This window comes from Ostrea edulis, chromosome 8 (assembly GCF_947568905.1).
Source record: "Ostrea edulis chromosome 8, xbOstEdul1.1, whole genome shotgun sequence".
In the NCBI taxonomy this organism is placed as follows: Eukaryota; Metazoa; Mollusca; class Bivalvia; order Ostreida; family Ostreidae; genus Ostrea; species Ostrea edulis.
Window position 1 is genome coordinate 12,351,916 of NC_079171.1, and position 18,030 is coordinate 12,369,945.

General features: G+C 36.0%; 1 protein-coding gene and 1 pseudogene across 1 annotated transcript; one reads left to right on the forward strand and one right to left on the reverse strand.

Moving 5' to 3' along the window:
* Nucleotides 1-680: 680 nt before the first annotated feature.
* Nucleotides 681-4,977, reverse strand: LOC125662268 (cysteine dioxygenase-like; annotated as a pseudogene).
* Nucleotides 4,978-8,422: 3,445 nt separating this feature from the next.
* On the forward strand, nucleotides 8,423-17,500 carry LOC125662160 (uncharacterized). Its single transcript, XM_048894334.2, has 4 exons — nucleotides 8,423-8,492; nucleotides 13,202-13,229; nucleotides 13,335-13,414; nucleotides 15,691-17,500. The coding sequence occupies exons 3-4, from the start codon at nucleotides 13,366-13,368 to the stop codon at nucleotides 16,110-16,112; spliced, it is 471 nt and encodes a 156-aa protein (XP_048750291.2). The 5' UTR covers nucleotides 8,423-8,492; nucleotides 13,202-13,229; nucleotides 13,335-13,365; the 3' UTR covers nucleotides 16,113-17,500.
* Nucleotides 17,501-18,030: the final 530 nt, after the last annotated feature.

Genomic DNA, 18,030 nt, shown 5'->3' on the forward strand with positions numbered 1-18,030 from the left:
GACATCCAGATTAATGGATGTACCAGATTTGAATTAGTTGCAAGCCTCTGTTTCTGGTATATAAAATTGCAGATGTGTAATACGTGCCCAGGGGTATATATTTATGGAAGACATGAAATGTACCAAAGAGGATAAACAATGTACGATTAAATTCAACGTCTTTATTTCTTATTTCTAACAACAACAAAAAATACATATCATGAAATATATAGTATTACATATGCTTCAACATGATGTGTAAAATAAACGCAAAAACAGATGTAGTTATGTGTTTATAACAAAGAGCTTATGGACAGACGCTTTTAAAATTTTAAGTGATTCTATAAAGAGAGATGCATGCAGATAATAAAGAAATTATTTGTGACTAGAAATTAAAATTTGACATGGGAATTGTATCCAAATATTACTTGTATACAAATAGTCCTTTCAAAATCACTGTTTTTGGTAAATGTAATAAATGAAGAAATCCTTGCAGCAGAAATAACTTCATCCTTCATATGCCATACAATTTTGCATAGCTTTAATATGCGTGAGGGTTGTGTGAAGAATATACTACATGATTACCTTTATCAAAACATCACAAAAATGTCACGTGTACAACTCCTCATCTGTATGACCTTGATATTGTGAATCGATGTCCTTTCAACATAAACAACTCAGATCATCTGATATGTCACAAATTAACGACATGAACGAGCACAGCACTCCTCACTAAAATCTTGATCAAATCCCATAGGAACCTCTGTCGGTTTACTTGTGTCATCATCAAACTTCCGGTACGTGGAGAATGGCGGGAAATATAAAGGTAAGGTGACTGCTCCATCTACGTGACTTTTGTTTCTGACTCGATGGAAACCGTCTTCATCTAAATAAGAAGGTAGCAGTTTGAGACAAAAAATCAGTATTAGATGAAATCATTATTTTATTTCCCTCAGTACCTTGGTATGCTGATTGACAATCGTTTTTTGTCTATTAAGTTTGTACCCAAATACCCACCTGTGACATGTGCCACGTCGTTGAGTTTATATATTTGGTCATCTATTTTCTCCATTCTACACCCACAACAATCCTGACATGACGTCACTTCCGGTTTTTTGTACAGTTCCTCGTCTACCTACCCCTGTAAGATCTTCATAAAGCAGTGTGAGTTAGGGTGGTCGTGTATGGGGCTTCCCTGACCCGTATTCCAGCACAAGATCATCAGGTTATAGAAACCATTACCTTTATCCAGCAGCGTCCTTGTATATCTGCCAACTTAATAACGATAATCAAATTACAAATAAATCACGTGACTTAAGCATGCAGTGGGTACCGTTGTAGAAATTCTCATTAACCTTTGTAAATTATATTATATTTTTGTACTATTTGTACTAACCCTTGCAAAATACATTACATAAAATACAGCCCAAAATAAAAACTGTATTGGTACATAATTCATATTTAGAGTACTTGTCTGACGTCACAATCTGAGGACTTTCTTGCAATAGCAAACCCATGATAACTCCATTAATATTAAAGGGTTTTTCGAAGTTTAGAAGAAAATAATTCCATCGTGCTTTTTAATTTTGCTATGTAAATATGAGAATTATCCCTGCTGTTTTAAGCTTAATTTGGAAATCATGAGAATATGAATTTCGTTCAACACAGTAGATTATATTTGGTTAGTTTATAGCAACATAAATTTAGTTTATTTATTTATTTTGTTGTTGTTTTCTTTTTTCTTAATTTAAAATTTGTAGCAGTTTTGAATGAAAGTGAATATAACGAACTGCGATCAATCTTAGAACTCCTACAGGCAATACAAAATAAATAGTTGGGTAAACACGGACCCCTAGACACAGCAGATGTGGGATGAGGTGCCCTTGGAGGAGTAAGCACCCCCTGTTGACCGGTCACATCCGCCGTGAGCCCTATATCCTGATCAGGTAAACGGAGTTATCCGAAGTGAAAATCAGTGTACCAAGAACGGCTTAACAATCGGTATGAAACAGGTCAGATAGCATTTGACCCAATGATAGGTTTTATTTACAAACTAGATCGTTATAATAACCATACAATTTGCGAAATGCTGGCTTCAATTGAGACTTTTGAAACCTCTGTACCATCAACTTGTTTGTCAGAAGACTTCTAGACAAAAATGTTTTAGAATGACCTTATATGATCCATACATGTCGATTTTTTTCGTTTTAGGTCATGAACGGCTTTTTCAGTTTTATTTATTGATGTAAATACACCTCAGTCCGATGTTTGCGTTTAATACTCGTGGTGTATGTTTAGTTTAATCCAGACATAATTTAATATTTCAATCATCGATGCTGAATGATTTATATAAATCTCTGTATAAAGTTTGGTATAATATTTTAACAATCAATTAAACCCTTTATGCAATTGCCTTTTTAAAAAGAAAATATGTTAATTTCTCACAATCGTATCTCTCCTAATTTATCCTACATCTAATATTTTCAACATCTACTTTCTCCCTACATCTATTTTCTGCTACATTTAATTTCCCCTACATCTAATTTCTCCTACAGATGATTTCTCCCTACATCTAATTTCTCCTACAGGTGATTTCTCCCTATAGATAATTTTTCCTACAGATAATTTCTCCCTACATCTAATTTCTCCTACAGATGATTTCTCCCTACATCTAATTTCTCTTACATCTAACCTCTCCCTCATTCAATATCGTCATTTATTCACTTTGTACCTGATCTAATAGGGCACTTTTAAGATTTTTAGACGGAGGCTGACAGGCGATCCGCCTGTTACTATTGACTTGTAGGTCATCGTGCTGGACACCACCTAGTGTAAACACTAGCTGTAGGTTTAAGCTGTAGATTTAAGCTATATATGTAAGCTGTAGGTTTAAGCTGTATATTTAAGCTATAGATGTAAGCTGTAGGTTTAAGCTGTAGATTTAAGCTATAGATGTAAGCTGTAGGTTTAAGCTGTATATTTAAGCTATAGATGTAAGCTGTAAGTTTAAGCTGTAGATTTAAGCTGTAGATTTAAGCTATAGATGTAAGCTGTAGGTTTAAGCTGTATATGTAAACTGTAGGTTTAAGCTGTAGGTTTAAATTGTAGATTTAAGTAGTGGATTAAGCTACGTACTTGACATATCTCCATTTCACCTTGTCCTCCAAAAAAGGGGTGACTTTTATACTGTGAGAGCAGCTCCTCGACCGTCTTGACCGCTTTCAGATCAATTCCTCTGTCAGTGTTAAGGAGCTTTCTACCAGCCAGGGATAAAACCCACCTTTTTTTATCCAGAGTGCTTCTACGAAATGATATTTTTTCTTAGAAAATATTCTTTTTTATTGATCTATAGGAGACGAATTCGAAACATTGCGGTTAGTAAATTAACGAAATCTGATTAGCAGTGGGGATTATTGAACATGTCAACGCCTACCTTTTTAGGTAATATCCAAATCCCCCGTGATTCTCGCTTCTAAATAACGAGCGTTTGACGAAGGAACATATCGCAAACTAGTTTACATCTTAGGTTTGACGTGGCCGTGGTATGAACATTGCTCGAACTCACGACCTATCATAATTTGTTCTCTTATATTTCTATTGAAATTGACATTGCTTTCATCTGGGATAATGCATACATCTTTGTTGCAAATTTGTTTGATCCGTTCTGTAGTGCCACCTGGCTGTGCAGTCATTACCAAATATGGAGAGTTTTCAAGGTCAGAGGGTGCATTGGCTGTTCTGTTGAGCGTAACGAATGGGTCAACTATATGATATTTTAGTACTTAAATCTAGTTTTTATTTTAAATCAATTCATAAAGATATGAATAAAAACAATAAGATGTCTTCCTTTGTTCCATCGGGTGATGAAGGTAGCAATCATTGCAGGAAAAAATGCATGGTCAGTTTACGCGGGTTTTGGTTCTTCTGCTAGCTACCTCCATCACCCGATGAAACAACAAAGAAAGTATTTTATTCTTAAGTACCGCACCCAAACAGTGTCATGTATATGAAAGATGAAGATAACGAACAATGTCAAAACTCCTATAAGCAATACAACATAGATAGTTGGGCAAACACGGACTCCTGGACACACCAGGGGTGGGATCAGGTGCCTATGATGAGCAATTATCCCCTGTCGACCGGTCACACTCGCCGTTAGCTCTATATCCTGATCAGGTAAACGGATTTATCCATAGTCAAAATCAGTGTGTCAAGAAATGCCTAACAATCGGTATGAAACATGCCAGACAACATTTGACCCAGTGATACATTGAATTGACGGACTATATCGTGATAACGTCCACAGAATTTCATAAATGCTCACTTCAATCGAAACTGTTGAAACCCCCTGTATCATGCGTTACTGTTTTAATGTAGGTAATTATTCATCAACCTATTCGGGATTTATTTGTTTTGTTAATACCGATTTTAAGTCATTTATAAATATAGATCTGTAACAAATTTTAGCAATGAAAATATCGCCAGTACATTTGTTTAGAATCACATTGACTTTTACCGTATGATTTTGTATGACAAAGCATTGGTAAAATCAAGAATAGGAAAACCATATCATTGAGAAATTTCAGTAAAATTGACAGTAAGATGTCTGTCGAAAATGCATACGACAATGATGTGTTACCTACCATGTATTACAACAGGATTCCTTTTTTGAAGGTTCGGTTAACTTGTCCATAACATTCGCTTTTTTTTCTTTCTTTTTCTAATTACTTCATTTCAGAGCTATATAAATGCGTGTTGTGTATATACTGCCACCTCCCCCTCATGCAATGTTAACAGGATTGATGATTGATTGTGTTTAGCGTCCCTCTCGAGAATTTTCCACTCATATGGGAACGTCACCAATACCGTTGAAGATCTTCAAATCTAGATCTATGTTCGGCGCTCACGGCCATTGAACAGTAGTGGTTATTTAGCGTGCAACACCTACTGTGAAACGGGGCATCCGTTTTTAAGGTCGTCTTGACATTCACACCTCATGGCGAGCGTTCAGCGATGGAATTGTCACTAACTGTTGTAACGATTTAGATCTGTCGCGACCGGGATTATAACTAAGAGCTTTTGCATGCGGGAGAAAACTCCATCTAGATAATTGCCTTCATTTTATGAATTGCACATTCATCTACGTCCCCTTAATGAAACCTCACTGAATGATATTGTTAATGACACCATCACTGAATGCTGTTTAATGAAATCTTCACTGGGTAATATTGTAATGGAACCTTTACTGGACGTTATTGTCAATGAAACCTTCAGGGTACGTTATTGTTAATGAAAGTTTCACTGGATGTTATTGTTAAGGAAATTTTACTGGATGTTATTGTTAATGAAACCTTCACTGGATGTTGTTTTTATTGAAATTTTCAATGAACGTTATTGGTAATGGAATATTCACAGGATGTTATTGTTAATGAAATCTTGAATTGACGTTATTTTTGAATGAAATGTTCACCGGACGTTATTGTTAATGAAACCTCCGCTGGCTGTTATTGTTAAAGAAATCTTCACCGGATGTTATTTAATGAAACTTTCATTTGATGTTTTTGTTAATAAATCCTTCACTAGATGCTATTTAATGAAGTGTTTAATGGATTTTCAAATGAAATTCTCACTTGATGTTATTGTTAATGAAATGTTCACTGTAATTTATTGCTAATAAAACCTTCACTGGGTGTTAGCTAATGATTGATTGAATACAGTTTAACGTTCCTCTCGAGAATATTTCACTCATATGGAGACGTCACCACTGCCGGTGAAGGGCTGCAAAATTTAGGCCTATGCTCGGCGCTTATCGCCATTGAGCAGGGAGGGATCTTTATCGTGCCACACCTGCTGTGACACGGGGCTTCGGTTGTCGCGGTCTCATCCAAAGGACCGCTCCATTTAGTCGCCTCTTACGACAAGCAAGGGGTACTGAGGAACCTATTTTAACCCGAATCCCCACGTGATTGTTAGCTAATGAACAATTAAGTGAATGTAATTGTAATTTTCAATAAATATTTACTGGATATTATTGTTAATGAAATATGCATTGGCAATGAAATCTTCACTGGGTGTTATTGTAAATCAAACCTTCACTGGATGTTATTGTCAATGAAACATGCACTGATTGCTTCTGATAACGAAACATTCACTGGACGTTAATGTTTATGACAACTTACTAGATGGTATTGTTAATGGCAATTTCACTAGATGATATTGTTAATGGCAATTTCACTAGATGTTATTGTTAATGCAACCTTCACTGGATGTTATTGTTAATCAAAATTTCACTGAATGTTATTGTTAATGGAACAGTCACTGACTGTTATTGTTAAAGAAGTCTTCACTGGATGGTATTGTTAATGAACATTTCACTTGATGTTATTGTTAATGAAAATTTCACTAAATATTACCGCTAATGAAACTTTCACTGGATGCTATTGATAATGAAATTTTCCCTGCATGTTATTTAACGTCTCTCGATATTTACCAGTCTCCATTAAAGTCAGCATTTCACAAATTCTATGGTCGTTGTAGCCATCTATTTTGTCAATACAGCCTATCATTAGATCAAAACACCACAGAGTCGTCCTCTTTTGTTTCATACCTAGATATCTTATTGAAAGTAGACATTAAAGGCAAAATGACAACTCAACTGTATGAGAAATGGGATAATTTCAGCTTCTCCAAAGTCAACTTCCATATTTATGTAGCAATATATTTCATTGTCACCTGCATAAGGTGTTTTTATATCTCTCAACTGATTCGTTATGCAAGAGCTTATTCTGCATATGGTCAGTTTTTAAATCGCGGCAAGCTACTGACAAACAGGTTGGTGGTGCTTGGGTTTCAACAATCCCCATTGAAGTAAGCATTTCGCAAATTTTATGGTCGTTATAACGATCTAGTTCGTCAGTACATCCTATCATTGGGTCAAATGCCGTTTGACGTGTTTCAAACCGATTGTTAGGCCGTTCTTGGTACACTGAATTTGACTACGGATAACTCAATTTAAACGTTCAAGAAAAGGGATTCACGGCGGATGTGACCGGTCAACAGAGAATGCTTACTCCTCCTAGGCATTTGATCCCACCTCTGGTGTGTCCAGGGGTCCGTGTTTGTCTAACTTTCTATTTTGTATTGCTTATAAGAGTCATAAGATTAATCAACGTGCGTTAACTTCACCTGTCATTTGATAAAACCTCACTTTTAGTGTTATTGCTAATGAAACTTTCACTGGATGGTATTGTTAATGAAACCTTCACTGAAAGTTATTGGAAGAAAACATAGCAAAGTTGCTCTTATTTTTGCGAAACCTATCGATAGTATGTCAGCACCACAATGGATGCGGACTTACACGCTACCATTTGGGAAAGAGTGATACCTGTAACTCTTTCAAAACGTTCCAACATAATTCTCTATGAACTCAAAGTCAAACCAGCGCAATAGTTAGGATGTGTTATCTAACATGTATTACAACAGGATTCCTTTTTTGAAGGTTCAGTTAACTAGTCCATTTTTTTTATTTTTCTAATTACTTCATTTCAGAGTTATATAAATGCGTGTTGTGTATATACTGCCACACCCCCTCATGCAATGTTAACAGGATTGATGATTGATTGTGTATAACGTCCCTCTCGAGAATTTTCCACTCATATGGGAACGTCACCAATACCGTTGAAGATCTTCAAATCTAGATCTATGTTCGGTGCTCACGGCCATTGAGCAGTAGTGGCTATTTAGCGTGCAACACCTACTGTGAAACGGGACATCCGTTTTTAAGGTCGTCCTGACATCCACACCTCATGGCGAGCGTTCAGCGATGGAATTGTCACTAACTGTTTTAACGATTTAGATCTGTCGCGACCGGGATTATAACTAAGAGCTTTTGCATACGGGAGAACACTCCACCTAGATAATTGCCTTCATTTTATGAATTGCACATTCATCTACGTCCCCTTAATGGGGAAGAGTGATACCTGTAACTCTTTCAAAACGTCCCAACATAATTCTCTATGAACTCAAAGTCAAACCAGCGTAATAGTTTTTGATTCATTGAGACCAGAGATGGATGCAAATAGAGGGGGTTGAGGGTTGGACCCCTCCTTTCGTCAGGAAATTTAGCTAGAAAGGGTTGAATATAATACATTTTGAGGTTGGACCCCCATTTAAAGACCAGGATCAATGGCAGATCCCGTCCCTTTGGAAATAATCCTAGATCTGCCCCTGGAAAAGACATTGGTTTAGGGTACTCACATATGTCCAGTTTCCTGAGATAATTGACCAGATAATCAAGTCAAAATTGTTTTGACATGAAGCTATTATTATTTACATGTATCTTGAATCAGGTAAGTGGTTTAAGAACAATAACTCGGATATTTAGTAGCTGTCCTACATTCTACTTTCACAATATTTACCAAGAAAATTTATATTTCTATATAAACATGCATCCCGTTCCGGGTTCCCCGAAACTGATTTCTACGTGATCTCAAACAGCAAGACACCACAACACGGTAAGGGATAACTTTTCTAAACTTTTAAAAAGCCTCTTAATGTTGTTTTCTTGATTGTTGTTCAATTTGTTTTAGATTTTGAATGTACTTTTTTCGTCTTTAGAAAATGATCTGCTTAAAAGTGATGTGTGGAGTTTTTTTTATCATTCGGCAATTGACTGGCATTAGAAGTAAGAGGGGAGGGGGGACTTTCGGATGAAGTTGGACGTCATTTGTCACGGTAGGTTTTGACACGATATAAAAACCTTACAATATCACGACCGTGGGCGCCATATATAGGTCAAACGTAACAGTCCATCAAAACCTGGTGACATCTCTACATGAGTGAAAAACAACGAATGGGGTGTAAAACATAAACACCTTCCCGGACAAGAAACCGAAAGCCATCGTATCGAAATCAAAAAATGGGGGTAACGTTTTATCTTTTGTCTTTAAGTATCCGTCTAGCAAAACTGTTTTATATATGAAAACTCAATACAATGGTATAGTTTTGAAAAATTTGAGTGGAAGAAGTAATTTATACACTATTTTGAAATACTCTAACGTTATTCAGATTTTTAATGAAAGCAGTGTTTATTAGGACATATTAACAACAGTATTAGTATATGTTTTGCATCACTAAACCTAGGGGTTTAATATCCATCTTTATAGATGTTAGCCAGTGCATTCATTTTTGATAGTTCTACTTCTGTGCAGGTCTTCATGAATGCGTAAAGAACTGTTGAGCTTCACGTGTAGACCGTACGCGGTTAGTATTGTTCATTTGACCGATCGTGTTCAAATATTGAATTCCCGTACAAACTGTACTCGATAACTCTTGCTTTATTTGATCATATCTTATTTCGGTGATTAAAAGTGAATTGTATGATAATCCGAACGTCACCTGTCAGATCTGATATCATTGTATACTAATTTAAATGAACAGCCCAGATATGCCCCTGATACTGTTCACACATTGTAATGTATGACAGTCGTATAACGGCGATGAATAGTCATACTATCAAGTTACCCATAGTGTACTATTATACGTTTGCTTAACATTGTACTTGATTACAACTGATTTTTTTTTATCAATTCGTTTTCTGATAAAAAGTTTATTTTTCATCAACAATAACTAGTTGTAGTAGGTTATGTTAATACCTTACGTCAGTTCACTAATTGCGTATATTCCATGCATTTCCCATAAAGAATAAATACTGATACTGGAATTACGCAATTCTGAACGCAACAGAGGTGGGATCGGGTGTCTAGGAGAGGTAACTATCCCCTTTTCACTAGCCATACCCGCTTTGAGTCATATATGTAGATCAGGTAAACCGATTAATTTGTAGTCAGAATTAGTATATAGGTGTTGCTTACTCCTCCTAGGCACCTGGTCCAGCTATAGTGTGCCCAGGGGTCCGTGTTTACCCAACTATCTATTTTGTATAGTTTATAAGTGTTACGAGATAGATCACTGTTCATCATCTTCACCTTCCATAAAGGGCTCACGGCGTGTGTGAATGATCGACAGGGGACACCTATCAATACTATGCACCTGATCCCATCTCTGGTATATCGAGGGGTCCGTGTTTGTCAAATTTGTATTCGTCATAGGAGTCATTAGATACATCGGTGCTATCTTCACCTTTTTGTGTAAAGTCTTCATGAACGGTGTAACAAATGATAAGAAACACGCCGGATAACATTCAACCTAATGAAAGTTCCATTTGTAAATTAGATCGTTCTAACGACTATAGTATTTTTAAAGTGCAGACGTTAAACGAGAGCGTTGGTACCCCTTTAACAAGAACTTGTCCGGCAATTGGGTATACATTTAGCCAATGGGTGAAAATGGTGGAAGATATGCATTTTCTAGTCACATTCAGATAGCAGCATTTATTTTGCAAAAATAAAGATTAAGCTGCTGTTCGAAAATTTAAAAATGGGTATGCGTGTTTTCCTCATAACTGTGCATATGTTGCCCATATCTATTTTAGATATAAATTCTCATGACATTTTCATTTTGGCTTCAAAATGTGAAGCAGGGCTAAAGTTGTATTTCAAACTAGAGATTGGCAGTGTGTGAGTGTGATTATCTTTTGTTTTTGTTTACACCGAATGTTGACTCAGATATTGCACGAGCATGTTAGTATAATTTTAAATAAGAGGGATTGCACTATAGAAAACATAATAACAATTCACTGTAGAACGTGGAAAAATAGTCAGATAGCATCACTAAATCCAGATTTTATGTTTCTTACCGATTGTTAAGCCGTTCTTGACACATTGATTTTGACTGCAGATAATTCCGTTTACTTGAACAGGATATAGAGCTCACGGCGGGTGTGACCGGTCGACAGGGGATGCTTACTCCTCCTAGGCACCTGATCCCACCTCTGGTGTGTTTAGAGGTCCGTGTTTGCCCAACTATCTATCTTGTATTCTTGTAGAAGTTATGAGATTTATCACTGTTCGTTATCTTCACCTTTCATGTTTTAATTATATAAAATCACATTCCTTTAAAAAATGGTTAACTTTGTAAAACTAACTCATTACATGTAGGACTGTTTAGTCTGATCACTCGAATAATGTCAAGCATGATGTTTGTCAGATTAAGCAACAATCTCTTAAGTCAGTTGCGTATCTCTCATTGTCTCTGACCAATAATGACAAATGTGTAACTGATCAGTCATCATTCTAAAATTGCTCTCAATCTGGACTCTTTATGTTTGAATATTATAATGTCAGAAGAGACAATCACAGATAGTAGGTCTCCAAATGTTAAAATGGACAAAGTGTTTGTTAATAATCCTTCAATGCAGATGTCATTCATTGCACAGCTACCCCCCTAATTCTTCTCATAATTGAAAGGTACCAAAAGAAAAAATCATAAATATTGGATTATCGTATACAGTGAAACTTCTCTAAACCGGCCGGCTATTGGACCGATAAAAACGGCCGGTTTATAGGTATGGCCGGTTTACCGAGTATTTAGCATTTAGAGACATTTTATCTCAATGTTGTTAAAGAAGGTACTGTTCACTTAGTTCTGGTGATCTATGATAAATTATTGGTTGAAATCAAATTAGTCGGTTTGTACCTGCAGGTAATTATAAATTCTCGCTGAAATCATCTACTTTAAAACTGAATATGTATAACAGGATACTTAAAGAAAACACAGAAGCCTATCATTGGAATGCCTCTTACTTATAAACACTCTGTTTACATCCATCGCTTTAATCATTAACATATTTGTTTTTCTGTAAATATGAAATTGTAATTTGAATATTTCTTAGAAATTTTACGTCTATGGAAACCAAGAAATTAATTTATTATTTAATAATTATCATAATCAGTCATGGGTTTGTTCTTTATCAACTACCGCTTATATCCATGCGATAGTATCGTACAACAATATGGCGGTTGATACTTATTCATTCAACATGTTCCTAACTGGTTTTTTTTTTACACTTTGCACGGAATTGGAACGGTCGTTTGGATTTGCCAAGTGTCACTTAATACCCATGATAGCACAGGTAAACAATAGAAGTTAGGGAGGCCACTTGTGTTTTTCACACCTCCGGTAGATAATTTCTCACCTGACCTGTCGGTCAGTCAATTTGCACACCTGGCCGATTTAGATCACTCTTTGGCCAAACTTTTCTAGTCTTCAAGATGTGGCCAGTATTATTAAGGATAAATTACACATGTTTGTGAACAAATGTACTTTAAAAAGTGACCGATGTCCGGTTTTTGGCGGTGGCCGGATTTCTACGACTTTCTTTGTAAGGAAATGTTAAGATTTCTGCCAGGACTTTTCAAATCGACCGATATTCAGGGAGAACCGGTGTTCTGAGGGTCCAGTTTGGAGAAATTTCACTGTATACCGATATTTGTGTATATATTATCTAAAAACTACATGGTTTAAAAGGCATGAAGGCAAATCATTGTGTAGTTCCTAGGGTGAAGTTTTGTTAAAGTATGAACATATCCTTTCAGTGCTTCGCAGATGGAGCTGAGTGGTAGAAAAATGTGGGAACACGTTAGTTGATATAATCATGCCAGTGTTCCTATTCAAAATATCGTCTACTACAGAGCACGTGTAGAGGCAAGCATCAGGCTGCTGCTTCCTCTGATAACACTGCTAACCCTGCCCTCTTTCAATATATGCTTATTTGCTGTAGGGGCGTAATTTTTTTCTAGGTTACTAACGGCTTTTGCAAATTTATTACAAGCAGAACAAGCTTTTACGTATCGAATTATTAGAGATATATAAACATCATGTGCAAGTCATAATGGAATATTGCTACAAAATTATGGTGAGTATATTACGAAGAAGCTGAAATCATCCCATTTGCCATAACGTTGAGTTATTAGTTTTCCCGTTAATATTTATTTTCAATCGATATCTCAGTACAACGTAGATATGACGGACTCTATCTTACTGTATGTAGATATCGAATTGAAGTCCACAAGAATGTAGAAGTTTCGGAATAAGTACAAAACATGGTCCAATTTTGAAATTATTTTTGGGAAGCGGAATAGTTTCGACTAAGTTTCGTAATAATCACTGAATACGCAATTTAGCTTTGTTCTTTTGTGAAGATTTTTTTACGAGAGTCTCATATATTTCATCCTTTGATCATATTCAGAAAACCTTCAGTAATTTAAATGTTCGAAAATGAAAAATTGAATTCTACTTCCAAGAATTTCTACTTTCATTTCAGAGTAAAGATAATTACCAGAAGGTAATAGGTAAGCCGATTTTTTTTATATCACCTATATATGCTTGTGTGATGTACAAATTTAGTCGTCGTTTTACATCATGTTTGTGTTGAAAGTATTGTCTTTTTAATATAGCTGTGTATCCGCTGTATTTGAGACCAGAAGTATGGCAGAGGAGATGTCTGTGCCTGATGATTTAACATTCAAACGAAAAAGTAAGTACAGGAGATATTTACCACAGATGAATGTTTCGATAAAGAAAGTAAAGAGACAATCAATACCATATTTATTCAGTTAAGTATAGGCAGGCCAAATCGACATTGGTAGAACTGGTACACGGAGTACCCTGTTGAATTGATTAAGATAAAAATACTATAAGAGGTTCTTAATGAGTATTTTTGGTTACTTTCAATCCATTATTTCGTGGTTGTTCTGTAGCTTTTGGATCATCTGTCTGTCATGAGTTCATTCACATACTTCATAGACTCATTCAAAATAGAACCAGTGTTCTGCTTTCGATTTTTGCATTATATAAACATATATATTGTTAGATCGTTGTTCGCATACTCGGGATTTTCAATACGAAAGAAAACATATAATTGACGTATCATTGTTTTTAAAGTTAGGTGGAGGTGGTATAAAAATATCAGGATAAGTCGCCCCAAACGTTTGGAAGTATTATAAAGTTGTCGTCCAAAGGATGAGTGTACATGTGTGGTGGTTGCTTTGTTCATGGGAAGCCAGGTACCGAAGATGTAATATACAAATAAATGTTGAGTTTCTGGGCTGATAACACATTAGTTGGAAATACCATAACTTGAGTTTGTCTGCTTAAATTTAGGTTGCTGTGGTACAGTATGATATACAGCACTCTTTCGTTTAATGGTAATTTTCGTGGCCGATGTATTGATTTGTCAGCTTGCCATTCACAGTTAAAAAAACTACATTTGAAAATCGATAAATTTAACTGAATAGAATAAATCAAACCACGTAGTGCATTGCGAAAGTGTCGAACAAATATAGAAAGAATAAGAGCTGCTAAAGAGCTTGTAATACTCTATTAATAAACTTAATTGTCGGATTGGTGTTTCTACTGGAGCAGTCTGCTTTCTTATTTCGTTGCAATTTCTGTAGTTGAAGTTGATCCCTTTAAACAGCAAAAGTCAGCTGTTTATTGTATAAGTAAGCATCTTTGCAAGACACCATTACACTATACAGTTTGCTAATAAACATGCAGGGTTGACCTATTATTCCAAAGTTATTTTGTTGTTGTTTTTTTGCTGAAAATAAATAGTGAACATTTAAAACATTAGGTCTTTTATATAATTTAGTGGTGAGTACACTTTCCGAAATGTAACAAGTTGATATGATATTCGTCGCCTATTTCAAGATAACAGAGATTCAACCATATATCTTCTTTGGAGATACTAGACCATCTCCTTGATTATCAAAATGAAATCCTAGAGGGATGTTTAGTGTGTGACACATTCTCTTCCTGAAAACATTTATGTCAATCCGAAACCTTATTTCAAATCATTTTCCAAATACATGTATGCCTTTGGTATCAATATGTTTCAGGCAATGTTTATAAAACAAAACTCATACATCACGTGGTGGAGATCTCCCTAATTGATTGATTATTGCTACATCACGTGGTGGGAATCTCCCTAATTGATTAATTGTTGCTACATCACGTGGTGGGGATCTCCCTAATTAATTGATTGCTGCTAAATCACGTGGTGGGTATCTACCTAATTGATTGAGTGTTACTACATCACGTGGTGGGGATATCCCTAATTGATTGATTGTTGCTTTGCTCGTTGTAATTTTACGTCTTGTCGAGAGTTTTTTGACTCATGTTCAGAGGTCAGCGCTGTAGGTGAGGGACTGAGGGACCAGAACTTTTAGATATTAGCGTTATGGGGTGTTGAACGGAGGCTTTCTATCGTACCAACACCTGTCACGACACGGGAGCTCCTATTTTTATGTTATATTCGAAATACCCATTTAAATGCCAAACATTTGGCTAAACAGCCGTCTTTACCTATATTTATGACTTAGGTTTGACGTGGCAATGGCATGAAATGGGCTTATCCTGGTTGCAATGCGAACGCTCTACCATTGAGCTATTGCTACGCGTGATGCTACGAAGAATCCTCGCTGTTATGGGTGGAAGCATCATGTATGGGTGAAAAGTATTTCTCCTATCTACGATGTTATATCTACAAGCGTAAACAAATATCAAATTAGACGTAAAACAACATCGCGTAAAGCAACAATTAATCAATTAGGGATATCCCCACCGCGTCATGTATGAGTTTTGTTTTATAAATCCTTGCTTCCTCTTTCTAGATAATCCCATATCATCTGCAAAATGGGATGCTAAAATTAAAAGTTTGCATTACAAAAATTACCTAAACTAAAATCTAAAATCAAGTTTCTAAATTTGATTTGCCTTCGAAATTGCTATTTGTGTATAAATGTTGAACAGGAGCTGAAGCTGAGGAGAGTATAGTCCAAATCAAAAGACCAAGACGAGAAAGCCTGGGAGGAGAAAATGAAACAACATCGACATCTACCACAGAGGGTCACTCAGAGACCTGTGGTAGCTCAGAGAAAAGTTATTATAAATCATTGAGGCCTATTACTGAGAACCCTCCCAACACAGAGAGTAGGGAAGACGAGGAACCATTACAGGAGGCATTCACAGCTTGTTCATCACCATCCAAACATTATAAAGAAGACATAGATGGATCTTCTTCAGAAAATTCCAAAGAAACGTTTGTATCAGTTGAGATCCCAGTACACCACGACGAAATGGGCTTACGAGATGAGAGTGATTCTGTAGAAACGACTTGTTTCTCAACCATAGGAGAGGATCTTCTCCAGAAAATTCGAAACAAGAATTTTTAACAATTGAGATTCCAGTAAACCGCGATGATACGGCCTTACAAAATGAGAGCAATTCTGTAGAAAACGATTTTATTATCAAATATAAGAGAGGACCTTCTCCAGAAAGCTCCAAACAAGAGTCTGTACAAATTGAGGTCCAAGTAAACCTCGACGATACGGGCTTACGAGATGGGAACGATTCTGTAGAAGACGATTTCTTTCTCAATCAGGGGAAAAATAATGCATCAATACTTTATTATAGAAAAACCACGACAGACGATAGAGGAACGATTACAAATATATCAGAGCTATCTGGTATACAATCTGACGTAAATGTTGAACAGCTCGTACAGGCGACTGCTAGAAACGATAAAGAAGTTCTTGAAATGTCTGGTACATCGACAAAGCCTGGAAATGATGAAACAGAGGGGGAACAAGATGAATACATATATAGAATACTTCGTTTTACAGAATATTATTGGAAGGGTCTTCGTCCGAAAAACGCATCTTCCAAAATTAGCATACAGAAACATGTTGCGGAAGGAAGCAAAGGCAGGGAATCTAGGTATATTTCCTGCAGTAAAACTCTTAATGGCATTAAAAGACTTGGGAGACTTACAAACGAATCCAGTCGGATACGTCATGTTGTAAAGATCAATCTTACAAAAGTTAGAAAGCTTGGAAGCGAGATTCAAATCATAGATCTTACTGACGAAAGCATTCGAATAAAACATATTGATCCTGATTGTAAAGCGTGGGAATTTGCAGAAAAATATGAGGAAGTGATTTTAAATCCCACTTACGATATTCCTTCTCACTGTGTTGAATATATTGGCAACATTCAACATAGGCAATTTACGCCAGTTGCTGATGCATGATGTGTAAAATACTACAAGTATTATTATGACAAATTTAGAACAAGGCAAATGTTACTTCTGATTTGTAGAAACACCCTTGCGATGTATGTTATGAAAAACCCTGCACGGACATGAATAAAGCAGTGTCTTTGTAGTATTTTCCTGAAACCCACCTATACAATTAGAGTTATTTTCTACACCGTGTCAATGAACAATCCCTATACCGTGTTTTGCAGAATGCCTACACTCTTTGCTTGAATACAACATATGAAACTAGAATTCTATTTTATAGTGTAGATATTGTGTTTACACCATGTTATTGAAATACATCTTTATCTTGTGTGTGATTAAACAATGACTACACCGTGCGATTTAACAATGTATATACCGTGCGATTGAACATTACCTACACCGTGTGATTGAACAATGCCTACACCATGTGATAGAACAATGCCTACACTGTGTGGTTGACAATGCTTACACAACCAATTATTGATATCTCGAACTTTTATCAATGTATCTGCTATGTAATTAAAATGTGCCGTTGGTTTTGTTCAGTTTTCTTTTGGAATATAAAGATTTGTATTTGCTAGCTATTGATAGGTAACGTCGCTTACTTATGTGGTTTTATGAGGCTAGTTATGTAAGCCTTATCGAGTCTGTCCGTCCGCCGATAGTCAAAGGAAGGCACTTAAACATGTCGAATGTTACGATCATCATTATGTTGTATATGGGGTACATTTGTGAAGCAATATGCCCGAACTACATATCGTCTAACCGACGGGGCTCTATAGACAATTAAACAATTAGGAATCAGTATATAAATAAGTATGGCATCACGTTTCAAATATAAGGCGTTTGACAAGAGGTAGTTCTTGTTCCTTTGTTAAGTGTCCGACGTTAAAAGTGAATTTCACATGTTTTCTCGCATATAACTTTTAGAAGAAAAGTGTAAAAAGATAACGACCATTTCTGAACGTCAATTTCATTTACCACGATTTACGTACACAGTGTCAGTTTTACTATCCCATTTCAAAAGTAAGTCATACAACAAAATTATGTCCCCCGTCAGGGAATTCATT

Excerpts from the sequence above, each read along its gene's own strand:
- LOC125662160 (XM_048894334.2), top strand. The coding sequence starts at position 13,366 with ATGGCAGAGGAGATGTCTGTGCCTGATGATTTAACATTCAAACGAAAA. Across the intron at positions 13,415-15,690 it reads TTTAACATTCAAACGAAAAA|GAGCTGAAGCTGAGGAGAGT; the intron begins GTAAGTACAGGA and ends AATGTTGAACAG.